This window comes from Myotis daubentonii, chromosome 4, assembly GCF_963259705.1.
Source record: "Myotis daubentonii chromosome 4, mMyoDau2.1, whole genome shotgun sequence".
NCBI lineage: Eukaryota > Metazoa > Chordata > Mammalia > Chiroptera > Vespertilionidae > Myotis > Myotis daubentonii.
The window spans coordinates 109,821,709-109,839,635 of record NC_081843.1 but is presented as its reverse complement, the minus strand read 5'-3'; the positions used below and the strand labels follow the sequence as shown (position 1 = coordinate 109,839,635).

General features: G+C 51.5%; 1 protein-coding gene across 2 annotated transcripts in view; it reads left to right on the top strand.

Moving 5' to 3' along the window:
- The window catches only part of EGFLAM (EGF like, fibronectin type III and laminin G domains), a 129,776-nt gene extending 112,200 nt beyond the window's left edge, over positions 1 to 17,576 (top strand). For both annotated transcript variants that reach the window (XM_059694912.1, XM_059694913.1), the window contains 5 exons: positions 2,266 to 2,344; positions 5,804 to 5,944; positions 12,454 to 12,537; positions 15,380 to 15,483; positions 16,495 to 17,576. In XM_059694912.1, coding sequence (XP_059550895.1) covers positions 2,266 to 2,344; positions 5,804 to 5,944; positions 12,454 to 12,537; positions 15,380 to 15,483; positions 16,495 to 16,649 — 563 coding nt within the window. In that variant the 3' untranslated portion in view covers positions 16,650 to 17,576. The remainder of the gene's footprint in view (positions 1 to 2,265; positions 2,345 to 5,803; positions 5,945 to 12,453; positions 12,538 to 15,379; positions 15,484 to 16,494) is intronic.
- Positions 17,577 to 17,927: the final 351 nt, after the last annotated feature.

The following is a 17,927-nucleotide window of genomic DNA, read 5'->3' as shown; positions in this document are numbered from 1 at the left end:
CTCCATCTGCCTGGCTGTTCTCTCTTCTCCGTTCTCAGCTCCAGGTACCCCCTGCAGTTTCTTCTTTTTAAATATATCTTTATTGATTTCAGAGAGGAAGCAAGAGGGAGAGGGAGATAAAAACATCAATGATGTGAGAGAATCATTGATCGGCTGCCTCCTGCACTCTCTCTACTGGGGATCGAGTCCACAACCCGGACATGTGCCCTTGACTGGAATCGAACCCAGGACCCTTCAGTCCACAGGCCGATGCTCTATTCACTGAGCCAAACCGGCCAGGGCTTCTCCTGCAGTTTCTTGTCTTGTTTCTCCCCTGGCCCTCCATGTCCGCCCTCTGGGTCTGTCCTCTCCGCGCTCTGCCTTTTCCATTCCCCTGTCCTTTCCCTGCCCCGGGGCTGCCCGTCCCTGGCGTCCTTTCTTTTCCTGCCTCCCCCTCCTTCTCTCTTGGCATTTCCTTTCCCCTCTCCTCACTCTAGCTTGCCCCTTCATCCCCCACTCCTCAGGGCCTTTTTATTTTGCATCCTGCTCTCTTCTCCTCTCTCCTTTCCTGCCTTTCCTCCCCCTCCTCCTCCTCCCACTTTAACCGGAAGGTGGGGAGGCTTGTGGAGTTTAACAGATGAGGCTTTCCTCTGTCCCTGGCCCTAATGGGTCCTCTGGGCCCGCAGGCTCCGTCCAGGGCTACGTTGCTTCAGAGAGCAGTTTCTCAGAAATTACTTTTAAAGCTTTTATTTCTCTTCCTTTGCTTTTCTTGTTTCTTCCCTTTTAAAATTTTTACTTTTAATGAAAAGGTTTTGAGGAACATGCTATAGGTGACGTGTCAACATAGGAACTTATTCTTGGGGGCCCAATGCCATTGGATTTTGGAGTTGGCTGTTATCTCTCTCTTTAAAAAAAAAAAATGTTCAGCCCAGTCGGCATGGCTCAGTGGTTGAGAATCAACCTATGAACCAGGAGGTTACGGTTCGATTCCCGGTCAGGGCACAGGCCTGGGTTACAGGCTCAGTTCCCAGTGTGGGACGTGCAGGAAGCAGCCGATCAGTGATTCACTCTCATCATTGATGTATCTATCTCTCTTGCCCTCTCCCTTCCTCTCTGAAATCTATACAACTATATATTAAATAAATAAATAAATAAATAAATAATGTTTAGAAGCTACATTTCAACTTTCCTGGTTGTTGGTAGTGTCCAGTAACGATATATGTTCTCTTGGGTGTAGAATCCTTAGTTCGGTGTCTTTTTTGCACCAACCACATATTTTGTGGAACTCTGACTTGTTTTATAAGCAGACTTGTTCTTCTTGTTTTGCACATTTGTTTGAAAATGAGATTCATTCTACCTTAATTATTTCAACTGTCACTTCTGTGTTTTTCTAAAGAGGAAAGAGAGATGCTGTGATCCCTTTGGGTGGCACCTCCTAAGTTATCGCTAATCTTTGACACCAAACACAACCCATAACCTATTCCTGTGCCAACTGCGTGGAGAAGGGAGATTTCTCAGGAAAACAAAGGGAAGGCAAGTTGAGAGGCAGGAGACAGGCTGCTGAGGTCCTGGAATGTGAAGGGTGGGCTGAGGAGCAGAACCGGGAATACGGGATCAGCCTGGTTCCTGCCCTGCTGCTCTCTTAGCCTCTAACCTCAGGCAGATCCTTGCCGATGTCTGTGCCTGGTTTCCTCTTCTAAGAATGGGAATAACCAGCCCTCCCCTTTCTCCAGTCTCCCTGCTGCTTCAGGACGTTCTGGTGAAGAGCTTAGGAAGTGCGACACTGGAGGGGATTTGTAAAAACACGTCAGGGCCTCGAGACCTCATCGTTGGCCCATCGCCTGCGGTCATGGCTGAAAGGGTTTTGGGGCAGACTGGCCTCAAATAGGGAAATTTCGGTGGGCTTGTTGGGTTATTTCCTCTGCCTCCCTTGGAGGACATCTAGGGGTGCCCCCAGCTGCTCCCCACATGGCCTGAGACCGGCTCTTAGGCTTACAAGAACAACTGGGCAGGTTCAAGTTTCAGCATATATCAAGCCCGTCTCAGCAGTGCTGAGGGCATTCACAGTGACGCCAGCCTGGGGGAGGGGACAGCAGGGAGGTGCCAACCCCAGGCCTTCAGGCCAGGCAGCTCCAAACCTGGCCAAGAGGAAGGAGCTGACAAGTTGTTAACTGTCCCGATCCCAGGAGCTGGCCTTCTTGCCCTCTGTGTGTTTCCCTGCCCGTGGCTGAGTGCTGGGTCAGGAGAGCCACGGCCATGTAACTTCCGTTTTCTCTTCTGCCTCAGCCATCACAGAAACCATCGCGATCCCTCAGTTCATCGGCCGCAGCTACCTGACCTACGACAACCCAGACATCCTCAAGAGGTAATACATGTCAACCGGCAACAGGCACCTCATCTCTCTGGGGGTAGATTTCATAATAGTTTTCCCAAGGTTTTCCTTATTTTATGAGCCAGAAGATAATTCTCAAAGAGGGCCGTTTAGCCATGGCCTCGAGGGAAAACAACCACACATCATAAACAAAGAAACTAGAACAAAACAAAACAAAAAAACAAACTTGAAAGAGGCAGCCTTTCAAAACACCCAAACCCTACCAAGGAGCTTGCCTGGCCTTGGGATTTCCAGTCCTCACATCTCACCGTGCCAGGGTTATGAGTGATTCCCCAGTCAGGGCAATCGATTTCAGAGATGAAGAGAGAGAGAGAGAGAGAGAAAGAGAGAGGGAGAGAGAGAGAAACATCAATGACGAGAGAGAATCATTGATCAGCTGCCTCCTGCATGCCTCTCACTGGGGATTGAGCCCACAACCCAGGCAGGTGCCCTGACTGAGAATCGAACTGTGACCTTCTGGTTCATAGGTTGATGCTCAACCACTGAGCCACACCGGCTTCATGCTGCTCTTGGCCAGGGCCTGGCACTTTGCCGTGAGGTGCAGCAGAGGTCCTGGTGCTCCCACAGCTCCACGGACAGTGCCAAGTCCATGTCCTACTTCCTATCTTCAGCAGCAAAGGTCTATGTCCTCCGCAGCCGGCCAGCTCAGCGAGGGCTCCTCAGCTCTCTTCATGTGGACAAGGCACACGGAGGTGCCCAAGTCACCATCCTGGCTGGTAGGCCTTGGTGACTGAGGCTCCAGTACCCCTCCTCCCTCCGGCTCGTTCCCCCCCACCCCCTTCCCCCCTGCCACCCCAAGCTCCTGGTGTGGACTAGCCTCTTACGTAACCATGGGAAGACTGGCCCTGGGCAAGTCCTCGACCTGGGGAAGCTCGTCTTTGGTCCTATCATGTTGCTTCTTCTTTTTTTCTCCCTCCCCTCGTTCTCTATACAGTGGGGCCTTGACTTACGAGTTTAATTCGTTCCCAGACCGAGCTCGTTAAGGAGCTCGTTAACTCAAATTACTCTATCAACTCAATGCAAAAAATCAGCCGAGAGACAGCTGGTCTCTCAAAAAACTCGTTAGTCGGGACACTCGCAAGTCAAGGCCCCACTGTAGTTTCGAGTCTGCCATGCCCCACAACACCGCCAGCACCATCCTCGAATTTTCCTTCCTCTTCAGGTTGACTGTTGCCTAACAGGCTAAGGCAACGCTTTACGCTAAAAGCACCCAGTTTGTAGGGTGGAGGTGGGTGGCTTTTCAAGGGACAAAGTTGAGAGACGTTTTCCTGGGGCACTGGACAAGCATGTCCCTGGTGACTGAAGCCACACCAGGCGGACGGCCATTGCTTCATTTCTCTAGTCCCAATAGGGATCACGTAGGTGGTCGTGGTGGGGCCTTAGGCAAGACGGATTTCCACCAGGAGACACCCTCTTCTTTCTTCAGCCCTTTTCTCCAAAGATGGCAGGGCGCTCACTCCCCAGAAAGCAGGGAGGGTGTGAAGGGGCCCAGGTCGTCAGCCCCTGGATGCTTAGCGAGTGGCACTGGGCGGCTCGGTGGGAACAGGAGGCACTCGGTGGCCCTTGTGCACATGTATGTATGTGCATGAACACATGCATGTGTGTGAAGCCGCAGGCAACAGTCGAGTTCAGGTCTGTTTCGGTTAGATGCTTTTGGCTGCAAGTAACAGAAAACTCAGCTCACAATGGCTTAAGCTACCTTAAGGGTGTTTATTATTCCACGTAACAAGCAATCCAGGCTTAGACTGGATCCCGGTGTGACTAATTCAGAGAATCAGCTGGATCATCAAAGACGCACGTCTCCTCTGTCCTTTGGCCTTGTTATCCTCAGTGCATTCTCCAGGGGTTACTCCCTTCCTGGTTATAAGATGGACATAAATCAGGCCCATCTCCAGTGGAAATGAAAAAAACAACCCTTTTTTTCTCATGTGACTCTTTTTAAAAAGAAAGGAATCTTTCCTAGGGTCTTCCTGCTGCATTTCCTCTGTCTCATTGGAGAACAGCGGGTCACGTGCCCATCCCTAAACCACTCCCTGCAAGAGAAAGGGAACCATCATGCTTGGCTGCCACCAGTCAGCGGATCCCAGGCGAGGGGGAGAGGTGGGAGCCTGAAACAGGAGACTGGGGAGAGCAGGCCTCTCCGGAAAGGGCCAGAGCTGGGGGCTCTGCACCTGGCCTGGCGGGGAGGCACCACGTGGCCCTGCTCCTCCCTCTCCGCTCTGAGACCCCGGTGGGAAGGCAGCTGTGGTCTCCTGCCTCGGTCATGCTTGGAAGTCCCCTCCTGTTCACTAAGTGCATCCACAGCTCCAGGTTTGTGGGCCAGACAGGGGATGGTACAAGTGACAGGAGAATAGAGAGACTTTTCCTATGGTGCCATGTTAGTCGCGATATTAAATCACGGTTACTCTTACTGCCTTTCACTTTAGGACAGTGGTTCTCAACCTTCTGGCCCTTTAAACACAGTTCCTCATGTTGTAACCCAACCATAAAATTATTTTCGTTGCTACTTCATAACGGTAATGTTGCTACTGTGATGAATCGTCATGTAAATATCTGATATGCAGGATGGTCTTAGGCGACCCCTGTGAAAAGGTCGTTCGACCGCCAAAGGGGTCGCGACCCACAGGTTGAGAACCGCTGCTTTAGGACCTCGTACTTGCTCTTCTCCCTGCAAAACACTGGTCACGTTAGAGCAAGCATGTCAAACTCGAAGGCCAACATGGGCCAAGTAAACGAGGCATGTGGCCCGCGGCTGCGAGTTTGACATGCTTGCTTTAGAGAGAGGCTGGATTTCTGAACAAGTCTAGGCCCAGGAAATGATAAGAGCTCAAAAGCCTGGGATCCTATTCCCAGCCATGGCTGCAGGGCCGGGACCTGCCAGAGTACCTCTCCTCTCCACTCAGACTCTCGTCCACCTCCGCCCTGCCTTCGCCGCAACACCTCTCATCTGTCACTCTGCCTCCTGCCCACCCCCCCTCTGCCCTCAAGGAGGGTCACCACCAGAGCTGGCCGTCCACAGCCACCATCGTAGCCCCAAGAAGCTTCCAACTTGGAGCCCTTGGAAATGACAAAACCCACTTCCTTTGGGGGAGCGGGGAGCACTTTCCCCAGGACCCGTCTGTGGCAGGACAGGGAGGAAGGAGGACTGGCGTGTAGATTGGGGTGCAGCCTGGGACCTTGGAGTTGACGAGAGCCTGGTTAATCAGGCTCACCGCGTGCTCTCTTGGGGGTCGCACCGCACCTGGCACGGAGACGGCTGCAGAGCGAGCAGTCCGGCTGTCGGACCCGTGGCCTGACTCGCGGCGGTGACGCCCGCTCTCAGAGATGCAGGCTCGTCCTTCCACAGGCTTCTCAAGGCCGGCGGGCGAACCTCAGAAACGGATGCTGGGGACAACGAGTAAGTGGGGGCAATTGTTTGTGTGTTTCCTCCAGGGTGTCCGGATCAAGGTCAAATGTGTTCATGAGGTTTAAGGCGACGGCCAGAGAGGGCCTGCTGATGTGGCGGGGGGACAGCCAGAGGCCCAACAGCGACTTCATCTCCCTGGGCCTTCGGGACGGAGCCCTGGTGTTCAGGTGAGCCCTCCCCGCTGCCTTCCGCGTCACCGCGCAGGTCATGCCAGACAGGGAGGCAGAGGGAACCGAGCCTTGTCTGCTGGAATGACCTGTGCCTGAAGCTCCAGGCTGGGCCGAGGCCCCTGGCCTTTCCTTCCGGCGTCCTCCTTCCAGAGCAGCAGGCAGCCAGCCGTCCACAGCCCGAGGGTCAGGTCTGGCCCACCACGCGTTTTCGTCAATGAAGTTTGATTGGAACGCTGCCATACTCATTCATTTATATACTGTCTCTGACTGCTTTCATGCTACAGGGGCACACGTGAGTAGTTTTATTTATTTTTTATTTTTTGAAAAAATATATTTTTTATTTCAGCGAGAAAGGGAGAGGGGGAGAGAGATGGAAACATCAATGATGCGAATCATTGATCGGCAGCTTCCTGCACGCCCCCTACCAGGGATGGAGCCCACAACCTGGACATGTGCCCCGATTGGGAATGGAACCGTGACCTCCTTACCACTGAGCTATGCCAGCCGGCACACTTGAGTAGTTTTATTAGGGGCTGTATGGCAAAGCCTAAAATGTTTATTATCTGGTTCTTACAGAAGAGTTTTGTGACCCCTTTTGTACTGTGTTTCTGCCATGTGCTCCCCACTTGCAAATGGGGACTTGGTACAGCTGAGCCTGGCCTTGAGTACAGGACTTGGTACAGCTGAGTGTGGCCCTGAGTACAGGAGTTGGTACAGCTGGGGTGGCCCTGAGTACAGGAGTTGGTACAGCTGGGGTGGCCCTGAGTACAGGACTTGGTACAGCTGGGGTGGCCCCAGAACAGAACTTGGTGCAGCTGAGTGTGGCCCCAAGTACCTGGTTTAGGGCTCCGCCTCCGGCAGCGTTGAAGACCCCAGTCAGGAGACCTGGCGATCAGTTCTGACCATGCTCCCTGTTAGCTGTGCAGCCGTGGGGAGGAGAAAGCCTGCTTTCCAAACTCCCACTACCAAGAAGAGCAAAGCACAGATCTATATCTCAACAGATCGACCCCACATTCGGCTTCTTTAAAATGCTTCTTGGGTGATACTGGTAAGGAAGTCCCTAAAGTTCTTAGCCCTTTTCAGTGAACTTAGACCGCTCTCAAGTTTTCCACTTGAGTAGCTAGGAAACAGCTGAAGGATCCCGGCCCGGCCCGACCACTTCTCCCCTCCAGCGTGGGAGGGGCTGGGTTCCCACGGGGCCGGACTGGCTTGTGTAACAAATCGGAAAACGCATCCTCTAGCAGGGTGGGGAGCATCCGACCGGTGGGCCAGGGAAGGCTGGTGAAATCATTGGGTCCGGCCCTGCCAAGTTTTTAGGGGCGAGTTAATTAAATGTTTGACCAGATATTGCAGGCTAATATTTAAGTTAATAACTTTGTATGGCCCGTGAATGATGCTATAAACATCCAAATGGCCCTTGGAGAGAAGAGGTCCCCCACCCCTGGATCTAGAGCAATGGGTCTTGAAGTCTGGTCCCTGGACCAGCAGCAGCATTGTCACCTGGGACTGTCTTAGAAATGCAAACTCCCAGGCCCACCCCGGAGTGGAAAAGCACTAGGAGAGGAGCTTGTGCTGTTTCCACCATTTCTCTAGGTGAGTCGGTGCTCGCTAAACCCTGCAAGGTCTCTAGACCACCATCCGCTCCGTAGGGCAGGAGTTTATCCGGCTTTCCTTCTTTAACCTCCCTGTACCCCACCCCACCCCCACTCCCTACCTCCGGGGCCTAGCCCAAGTGCTCACTAAATCATTTCAATTGGAATAGACAAAGGTAACTGAACAAGGGAGAGGATGAGACTTGGTTCTGGGCTTCTGTGGGCAGGCGCTGGCATCCCTCAGAGCCAGAGTAGGATTATGGAAGTCTTTCCCATTTGAGTAAAAAGCATCTTGGGAGGAAATGTCACTTATCCAACATCACACTGGCCCCTAAATAGCAGAGCGTGCTCAGTGACGCGATCCTGGGACGGCAGGGGACTTTTGAGAGACCCCTGTGGTTGAAGGCTAGAGGTTGGCCGATGAGAGCAGTCCCACCATCTCCGCACCCTTCCCCCCCCCCGGCCCCAAGGTCAAACGCCAAGCTTTTCACACCCCAGTTTCAGGCTGGCTGCCGTGCAGCCATTTTCTTGTGGTTTTCCTGTGGTTAACCTCACCAAGGCCTCAAGTTCTTGATTGTGCCCAGAAAAGGGAATTGAAACAGTAGCTCAGCCGTGGGTGGGAGGCCCACTTACCCCCTAAACCACCAGCTAAATCTATTCACCGCTCGTCCCAGCAGGACAGGGAGACTCATCTGCTCAGGGCCACCTTGAATCCCATGGGCCCTGGCCAACCCCTCCCCCCCCAGGCCCTGGCCAGCCCCCCACACCCTATGGGCACCCTTTCAACAACTCCACTCCATCTGGAACTATTTCTCAGGTTTTTGAAAATGGGCCCTGTTTTTCTTTGAAAGCTGGAGCTCTGGTTGTGTTCTGTGCACAGGACACACAGCTCAGCCCCTCCCTGGCCTGCCCCTGGGCCTGGGCCCACAGCTGCTGCTCCGCTGTCGCCTGCCTCCCAGCAGGTACTTCCAATACAGATGCGTGGTGCCCCGCGGGAGGCTGGCACGGAGCCGGCTAGACCGCAGGCCAGTGGTTTGAAAGCGGGGAGCTTGTTTCAGAGGCGGGTTCCTGGGCCCAGCCCGCAGACTCGGATGGAGCAGGTCTCTGTGGGCGCCACTCTGACAGGAAACAATCCGGGACCACGCCCTGGGAAACGGGTCTGAGTGGTCAAAGGCATGAGCTCCAGAGCCAGACAGGCTGGTTCCCAGGGCCACGTGACCTCCTGCGAGTGACCGGAAAGGGTTGGTGGAAAGGGTTGGATTAGTTCATTCTCGCAAAGGGCTTAGTGCAGGGCCCGGAATAGCTAGTTATTAGGGACAATGAATATCAAACGTATTTCCCTTGGTCAAGTGTAAGTTCTAAAAACCCCTACCTAGGAATGATATCATAAGGAAGTTAGCACAGTAGGGAACTAACTGCTTCACAAAACGGAGCTATGATTATTGTTCTTGTTTTTAATAAGCTGCCTGAGAGCAGCTTACATTGGGGGAGCTTAGAGAGTGGACTGGTGTTTGGGCAGAAAAACCGTGTTTGAGGTTTTGGTGTTTGACCCAGGTCCAAAGCGAACAATAGAAAACGTAAGATGGTAAAATATATTCTCAACTTTCTTGACTGTTTTTCTTCACCGAAATGCTGCTCCTTTTGCTACTTCGGTGCTCAAAGCCCTTCTGGCAGAGAATGAGTGAGAGCAGTGGAACTCCGAGAGAAACCGTGTGTGGCTTCTGTGCAAGGTTAAGCAGAGGAAGAGGACTCAGAGTGCGCAGCCGAGTGCGGTTTTCCATCCCGGTTCCATTTCGTTTGGGTTCATGGTTGCATGTGGGGCAGAAGACCCAGTGAGCAGGTTCTGTGAGGATCCCTGGCCTGACCGTCTTTCCCGCTCATTCTCCTTGTGACCTTGGTAACATTTTTGTGCAGCAGAGAAGGGAAGGGATCTGACCTTGGCGGGTGCCCTGTGCTGCAGTTTAAAGGGCCCAGCTAAGTAGCATGTGACCACATGCAGGCGCGATGGTTTCCCGAGGCCCCCCCGGCGGCTTTTCCATGCGAGGGGATTAGGAAAACCTGCCTCAGGATAACCAGTCATGCTGACCAGATCCACAAGACCTTGCTGGCGAAACCAGACAGGCATTTTTTGTTGTTGTCCATTTTTTCACTCATCCTTATCTATTTCCTTTTTTTAAAAAAAATTGAGCTATAATTTACATGAAGTACACACATGTTTGATACATTTTAAACGTGTAAACACCTGTGGATCCCCTCTCCTCCCCCACACCCCACCCCATACACAGAACAAGATACAGAAGAGTTTTCACACCCAAGAAGGCTTCCTGTGCAGCAAAGAGAACCACTAGTCTTGGTCACATATGACTACTCAAAGGAAAGAGAGGTGCAGGGTGTCTGGGAAGCAGGAGGTTATGGGAGGGCCTAAATCTGAGGAGAGGGGGTGGGCTGGAGAGCCAGGCCCTGGAGACGCCAGCAGCGTGTGGAGGCCCCGTGTGGGCTGATGCTGGAACCTGTCTGCCGGATTCAGGGCTGCCCCGAGCACAGCCTGGCTCCGTATGGACAGGCGTGCCCTCGGGCTGCCGAACAGGCGGGAAGCCCGGCCTTTGTCCAAACACAACTGCGAAGGTTCCCACTCACCGGATTCCACTCCTGTTCCAGCCCAGTGTCCCTGCAGCTTTCCCCGGGTCACCTCTGCTCTGCGCGCTCCTGACCCTTCTGGTTACACATTCACAGCCTGTGGTTTGCGCTCACACAGGACTGCTCTCCTGGGAGAGGCCCGGGAGCTTAGCTCTAGGTGCAACTTACTCCTGCCGCCAGGTCCCGGGGGTCTGCTGCCCCGTCTGCGAGCTGCATTAACACGGCACCTGCCTGGGGTGGCGGGATCATTTGTGTGGTTTCTACTCTGTGCTGTGCTCTGTGCATGTGTTGTCTTACTGAATGTTCCCTACGGCCCTTCAGGGCAGGCATAATTACTCACCCCCACTTTCAGATGAGGGATCTGAGACTCAGAGAGATGAAGCCAGTCGCCCCAGGGCAGGAGCTCATCACTGGCAGGAGTGGGAATCCAGGCGGGTGGGTCTGATCGGTGGGTCTGATCGGTGGGTCCCTGGACCCCTCGCGTAGCTGCATAACCACTCAGCTGCTGTCTGCCAGCCAGGCTCAGCCGCTGCGCGGTCAGGCCTTGGCCACTGAGTAATGAAATCTGACAACTCCCCTCCAGGCTGCTTTGCACAAGGAGCCGCCTGATGTGGGAAACTTGCTGGGAAAACAGTGGCGCTTTCAGGGTCGGGTCGCAGCCTCCTCGCTCAGGGTGTCAGGTCACCGAGTTCTATTCTGGGTTAAATATCAGGCACTGGGACTCCTTTGAGCCTCTGTTCTTGACAAAAGGACCCGGGGCGCTTTCCCTGGGGAAAGCCGGGCGCTGTCTGTTCTCGCTTTTTTTCTCAGGCCGAGTGCGCACAGGAGCCCAGGGCCGAAGCCAGGGCCTCGCATCCCTCTCCCTTGGCCGGTGAAGGATAGGAGAGACTTGTCCTCCCACGAGGAGGGGAGAGCTGTTGCGGCTGGGAGACGTTTCCTCCCCAGGCATGATGACCGAGGGGAGGCCGGGGCCCGGCCCAGGCCCTGCCTAGGCCTGTGTCACTCGCCAGCTATTGTTGGATTCAATCGGATTAGAATAATCGAATGAACACTGGACTGGGAGGGATATTTCTCTCTGGTAAACAACCTGTGTGTGTCTTTTGATACCCTCAGGGTATCGGGGCATCTGGAAGCTGAAATAGAAAACAGAAAGCTTCTGAGTGGACCCGGCATCAGAGTAAAACGCGGGGGAGGAGGGACAGATAAAATCCCAAGTTCAAAGGGATTTTAGGCAAATGCCTTTCATCTCTTTGGGGCTCTTTGTTTTGCTTTTTAAAAAGTGAAAACACATGTATTGGTTTCCAAGAGCTGCCATAACACATTGTCACAAATTGGGTGGCTTAAAGCAATAGGAATTTATTCTGTCCGGGTTCTGGGGAAAACATCCTCAGGTGAGAATTAACAAAGTCTACGTGTAGGGGTGGGCGGGGCTGCTTCTTCTGAGGGGCAGGGTGGTCTGTGCTCTAGGCTCTCAGGGCCGGCAGTCCTTGGCTCATAGCTACATCACTCCAACCTCTGTCTTCATCTCCGCATGGCATTCTTCCCTGTGTGTCTGCCTGTGTCCAAATTTCCTTTTCTCATGAGGAAAGGATTTAGGGCTGTCCTAATCCACTATGACTCCATTTTAACTAACGACATCTGCAAAGACCCTATTTCTAATCAAGGTCACAATCTGAGGTTCTGTGTGGATGAGAATCTGGGGGGACACTATTCCAGCGAGTATAACACATTACAAATGATAAAGCCCTTCTTGTACACGGATGCTTCTGACCATGAGCCTAAAGATCATCAGCCATGAGGACACTATTCTGAGTGAAATAAGCCAGTGACAGACAAATAATGTAGGATTCTACCTATAGGAGGTACCTGGAAGTGGTCCAACTCATAAGGTGAATAGGAGCATGGGGGTTGCCGGGGACGGAGGAAGGGGGAGAAAAGAGTTGCTGTACAAGGAGTGCAGAATTTGAGCTTTGCAAAATAAGGAGAGTTCTGGAGAATGATTGTACAACAAGGTGAGCATATGTGGCACCACCGAACTGCACACATAAAAGTGGTTAAGGCGGTAGGTTTGATGTTATGTCTACTTTGCCACAATTAAAAACATATTTGGTCATTCCTGGCCCAGCGTGGAAACCTGATTGCTAACATTGTTTTGTTTTGTGTGGAGGAAACAGCATGCTGAGTTGATAGACCTTTTGCCACGAGGTCGCTGTGAGTGAGTGTCTGCCTGGGCGTCAGTGTGTGACTGTTCTGTCTTGTTCTTCTCCAACGCCCTAGCTATAACCTGGGCAGTGGTGTGGCATCCATCCTGGTGAACGGCTCCTTCAGCGATGGTCGGTGGCACCGGGTCAAGGCTGTTCGGTGAGTACCTCCCACGGCGCAGGACAGAGCAGAGCCCAGCAGCGGTGGGACGTGCTCTCCAAGTCCCTTTAGTCACATGTCCTCTTCCCCAGCCTTGCCTGGCCTCCCACGCTCCTCATCCAGGGCATTTTGCTACCAACTCCCACCTGCGCCCTCCACTGACAGTGAACTCCCAAAGCTTCACTCGCCAGCGGCTTTCTGGAGAAATTATTTATATATTTATGTTAATCCTCACCTGAAAATATTTTTTCCCGTTGGTTTTTAGAGAGGGTAGAAGGGAAAGAAGTGGGGAGGAAGAGAGAGAAAGAGAGAGAGAAACATCGATGTAAGAGAGACACATGGGTTGGTTGCCTCTCTGCACGGCCCCAACTGGTGACCGGGGATCGAACCTGCAACCCAGGTACGTGCCTTTGGCCCTAATCAAACCTGTGAACCTTGGGTGCACTGGCCAACACTCTATCCACTGATCCATACTGGCCTGGCTGGAGAAATAGCTTTTTGATGGCCACCTGGAAGAGGGCCTCCTATTTAGTGAGATCCGGGTATCACTACTGGGATGAGGTTTTGGGGCATATGGACGTTGAGGAAGGCTCCACATCTCATTATGTAGGCAGTTGCCCGCTTTTTCTTTGACATCACCTTGCCTGAACCTCAAAAGCTCTGTGTATCCTGCCCCTCACAGAAGTCGCTGCCCTGACTTCTGGTTGACTCTGGGTGAATCACTCCCTTAAAATTGTGGTCTTGCTACCTATGTCCATATTCCTAACAATATACTGAGAAGTCAATAGCAGGCCCAAATGGAGCAGTGTGAAGAAACCTCAGTCTTGCCGTGTTACTGCAGGTTCCAGGAGATGAGCTGAACAGAGGTTTTTATTTGGGTTCCCTGAGAATTTACCACAACCCTTTCTGGGGAGGTTAGTGGGTGAGGTCAAAGGTGAGGCTTGGGAAACATGGGATCACCAACGTCAGTTTCTTTCTCTGCACACATATAGACTATAGTGGGAGTAGCCTTGCTGGACCCCACTCTCTTTTCCATGGTGCCTGCCTTTGATACCCTAGAGCAGTGGTCGGCAAACTCATTAGTCAACAGAGCCAAATATCAAACAGTACTTCTTCAAAATAGACTCGCCCAGGCCGAAAACCGACTTCTGCGCATGGGCCATGAAGTTTCAATCGGACTGTACACGTGCCTGCACGTGGTATTTTGTGGAAGAGCCACACTCAAGGAGCCAAAGAGCCACCTGTGGCTCTCGAGCCGCAGTTTGCCAACCACGGCCCTAGAGCAAGCATGTCAAACTCAAAGACTAGCACGGGCCAAATAAACAAGGCATGTGGCCCACAGGCCCCAAATACGACATGCTTGCCCTAGACCCCTCTGGACACAGAGGCAGATCTGTGCCCATCAGCTGCCCACATAGCATAGGAAGTCCTGGTGATAGTGGTTTTGATGAAGCCCAACTCTTGACTTGTTGAACAAATGATATAAATGCCCACATAGCATAGGAAGTCCTGGTGATAGTGGTTTTGATGAAGCCCAACTCTTGACTTGTTGAACAAATGATATAAATGCCCACATAGCATAGGAAGTCCTGGTGATAGTGGTTTTGATGAAGCCCAACTCTTGACTTGTTGAACAAATGATATAAATATTAATACCATCAAAGAGATAAAAGCGGTTATTTTCACAAGAAACAAGAACTGTTTGCTATAGAAAAGGAACATTAAAAGACCAATAAAGAAGTGCAGCCTGGGTCGGTATCCCCCACGAGAGCTATGGACGCAGACGTGCTTTTTGAAGAAGCCTGGGGCCGGATGGTTTGGGGAACCTGCAAAGCCCTTCCACTCCACTGTCCTCGGACTCACTTTTGGGTGGTTCTTTGGGTCCTTTCCAAACTTCTAAGCCAGTGGTTCTCAACCTGTGGGTCGCGACCCCTTTGGGGGTCGAATGACCCTTTTCACAGGGGTCGCCTAAGACCATCGGAAAACACATATAATTACATATTGTTTTTGTGATTAATCACTATGCTTTAATTATGTTCAATTTGTAACAATGAAAATATATCCTGCATATCAGATATTTACATGATGAGTCATAACAGTAGCAAAATTACAGTTATGAAGTAGCAACGAAAATAATTTTATGGTTGGGGGTCACCACAACATGAGGAACTCTATTAAAGGGTCACGGCATTAGGAAGGTTGAGAACCACTGTTCTAAGCCATTCTTTGTCCCTCCCTAGAGGAATCCTCCACCTGTGAAACCTACTTCATGGTTTCCCATTGTGCTCGGAATAACATAAAAACTCATCACGTGTTAATTCTTCTCTGGTTCCCTCTCACCTGCAGGATACGTTCTCACAAAGCTCCATGTGCCCTGCACCCTCAGCTCTGGCTTCCTCTCTCTCCACTCAGCTCCCACCTCCAGAATTCTCAGTGCTCAGTCTGCATCAACCCCTTGTCCTCTCTCTCTCTCTTCATAGCGACTTCCTGTTGGCATCAGCTTCCTCCTGTGCTTGACCTACCCCGCCTTCAAAACTCATCTCAGGCAGACTCCCTGGGGGAAGCTTTCCCTGACCCTCTCTCCGCCTCCGGTCACCCCAGTCTTCCACCATCCCACGGTGACACTGAGTTGTTATTTGTAATTTGACTGTTTTGTCTTCCTCAGTAGACCTAAAACTCCTGGGAGCCAGGAATGTGCTTTTTGTTTTGTCTTCTTTTTTTCATCTTTGCAGCTCTATCATTTAGCATAGTGCCTGGTGCAGAGTAGGTCCTTCCCTACATTTTCATTGAAATCAATTGAACAATTGAATGAAACTCCCGAAATGATGGTGGATTTTTCCAGGGATGGTCAGTCGGGAAAGATAACTGCGGATGACTACGGGGCCAGAACAGGCAAATCACCTGGCATGATGAGGCAGCTCAACATCAACGGAGCTCTGTACGTGGGTAAGTGACCTTGGACCAGATCTAAGCTATGCCCTTTGGGTGTTACTCCTCCATTGGCCGTGCTGGGGCTCCTCCAAGCCGTGTGCTTCCCTGGACCAGCCAAATGCTTGGAAATAGGAAGCTCTCCAGAGAGTCCATTCTCCCTTTTCTGAACTTCTGACTCATGGTGAGGGGGCAGGAAGCACTTAGAGGCCTTTGTGCTTTGGATGGATCCACCAGGAAAACCATGCGTTTCTTGTTATAGAACAGGAATCTGCTAAATATAGCTCTGAGAATTCCCTCCGAGGAAGGAGGATCTGTTTTCCTGGCCCCTTTCAGTAGTAGAATGAGTGGTATTTCAGTAAATAGCTTAGAGCCCACTAGTGCACACACGTAATATGCAAAGATGTCTCCCTCTGTATGCTTTCTACAGGTGGACTTAATTGAAAGCACTCAACATCCGTGAATTTCTTTCAGCTTAAGACAGTGGTCAGCAAACTGCGGCTCACAAGCCACATGTGGCTCTTTGGCTCCTTGAGTGTGGCTCTTCCTAAGCCTTAGGAGTACGCTAATTAAGTTAATAACAATGTACCTACCTATATAGTTTAAGTTTAAAAAATTTGGCTCTCAAAAGAAATTTCAATCATTGTACTGTTGATATTTGGCTCTGTTGCCTAATGAGTTTGCCAACCACTGGCTTAAGAAGACAGCACCTCTAACTACACACTACATTTTGTTGATATTATACAACATTTCAAAATTCACCAGATTTGGTTTGAAGTGGCCAACTGGGTCAGAAATCATACACGATGTAGGTATTTATAGCCTCTGCCTGTGTAGCAGATTGAACCAAGTCAACCTATCTCTTCAAGGATAGTTCTAAAGTAGATGTGATGCACTGAGCCATTCGAGGGACCCACAGTCCTCACGTAGCCTGTCAGCCCAGGAACACCTTGGTCAGCAGACTCTCAAGTATCCTAAGGAAACACGGTTCCCTGTGGCTCACCCCATCTCCCTCTGGCTCCCTGGCAGGTGGAATGAAGGAAATCGCCCTGCACACTAACAGGCAATACCGGCGAGGCCTTGTGGGCTGCATCTCTCATTTCACCCTGTCCACCGATTACCACGTTTCCCTCGTGGAGGACGCCGTGGATGGGAAAAACATCAACACTTGTGGAGCCAAGTAACACCAGCTGGCCTTGCCCAAGGGACGGAGCCTTCTATCCTGAGAATCCCGGGGGCCCTGAGACCCTGCCTGATGCCCTGTGCCATTCACAGAGGCATGGGGACCAGGTGTGTTTCCTCTCACCCAGGAGAAAGGACACCTGATGAGAGCCTGGACCCAACATAGGCATCTCTGTGTGGCCTTTCCTGCTGGCACTGCGTGAGGGCCACACCCCACGGAATCCTCTGTGTGGGAAGCATTGAACATTGTCTGTTGACTGTGCAGTGGCCGTCAGAGATCACACATGAAGGCAAATTCTGGAGCCCGTCTGCTGTAGTCAATGACTGTGTTGTGATTCATTGTGCAGCGAACTAAGAAAAGAGAGAGAGAGACCCAAGGGCAGTATTAAAATATTCCTTTCCTTCTCTGACTCATGACACTTACTGACAGCAGAATGACTCTGTGACCTTGAACCTGGGATTTCTCACCTTGGCCCATGGAATATCAGGATTAACCCCTTCCACTCCCCACTGGCTGGTTCAATGCCTTCTGACTATTCCATGAAAATAAGGAGAAGAGACTAAACATAGAATCATAATGCTGCCCCCCCTTAATGAGAAATACCTACTTTTTATAATGCTAATCTAAAAACAGGCACCCCGATTTTGTAGCTGTCCTTTTGTATGTGTATATTTTTATAGCAGCTGATAGTCCACACAGTATAATTTTGCAACTTTGGGTGGATGACCCTGAATTCTTTGCACAGTTCCTAAAAATTTTCTCCCCAAGGAGACTTGTGGGGGCCCTTCATGGTGCCAGTGGGGTAGGTAACTGGGGGTGGGCAGTCTCTTGGGGAGCTGACCATTCTGTTTTGGTAAATGGTGACGGCTCAAGGAAATGGATCTGAAGCTTCCAAAATAAGCAGATTAAAAGATACATGTGTTCCTGAGGGGGGTCAGTGTCATTTTTGTTTTAAGAGGCAAATCTAATCTAATAAAAGACAAACATGCAAATTGACCATACCTTTGCTATGCCTTAAGCCACGCCCACCAGCCAATCAGAGCAACTATGTGAAAATTAACCCAACCAAGATGGCAGCCGGCAGCCACAGAGCTGGAGCAAGCAGGAGGCTTGGTTGCCCCAGTGATGGAGGAAGCCAAGCTTCCCGCCTGCCGTGGCTGGCGCTGAGCTCCACTGAAGGCAACAAAGTTTCAATTATAGAAGGTAAATAAATCCCAGAATAAAAAAGGAGAGGCTGGGAGCTTCCATCGCCGGGGGGCTTGGCCAGCCTGAAAACGGC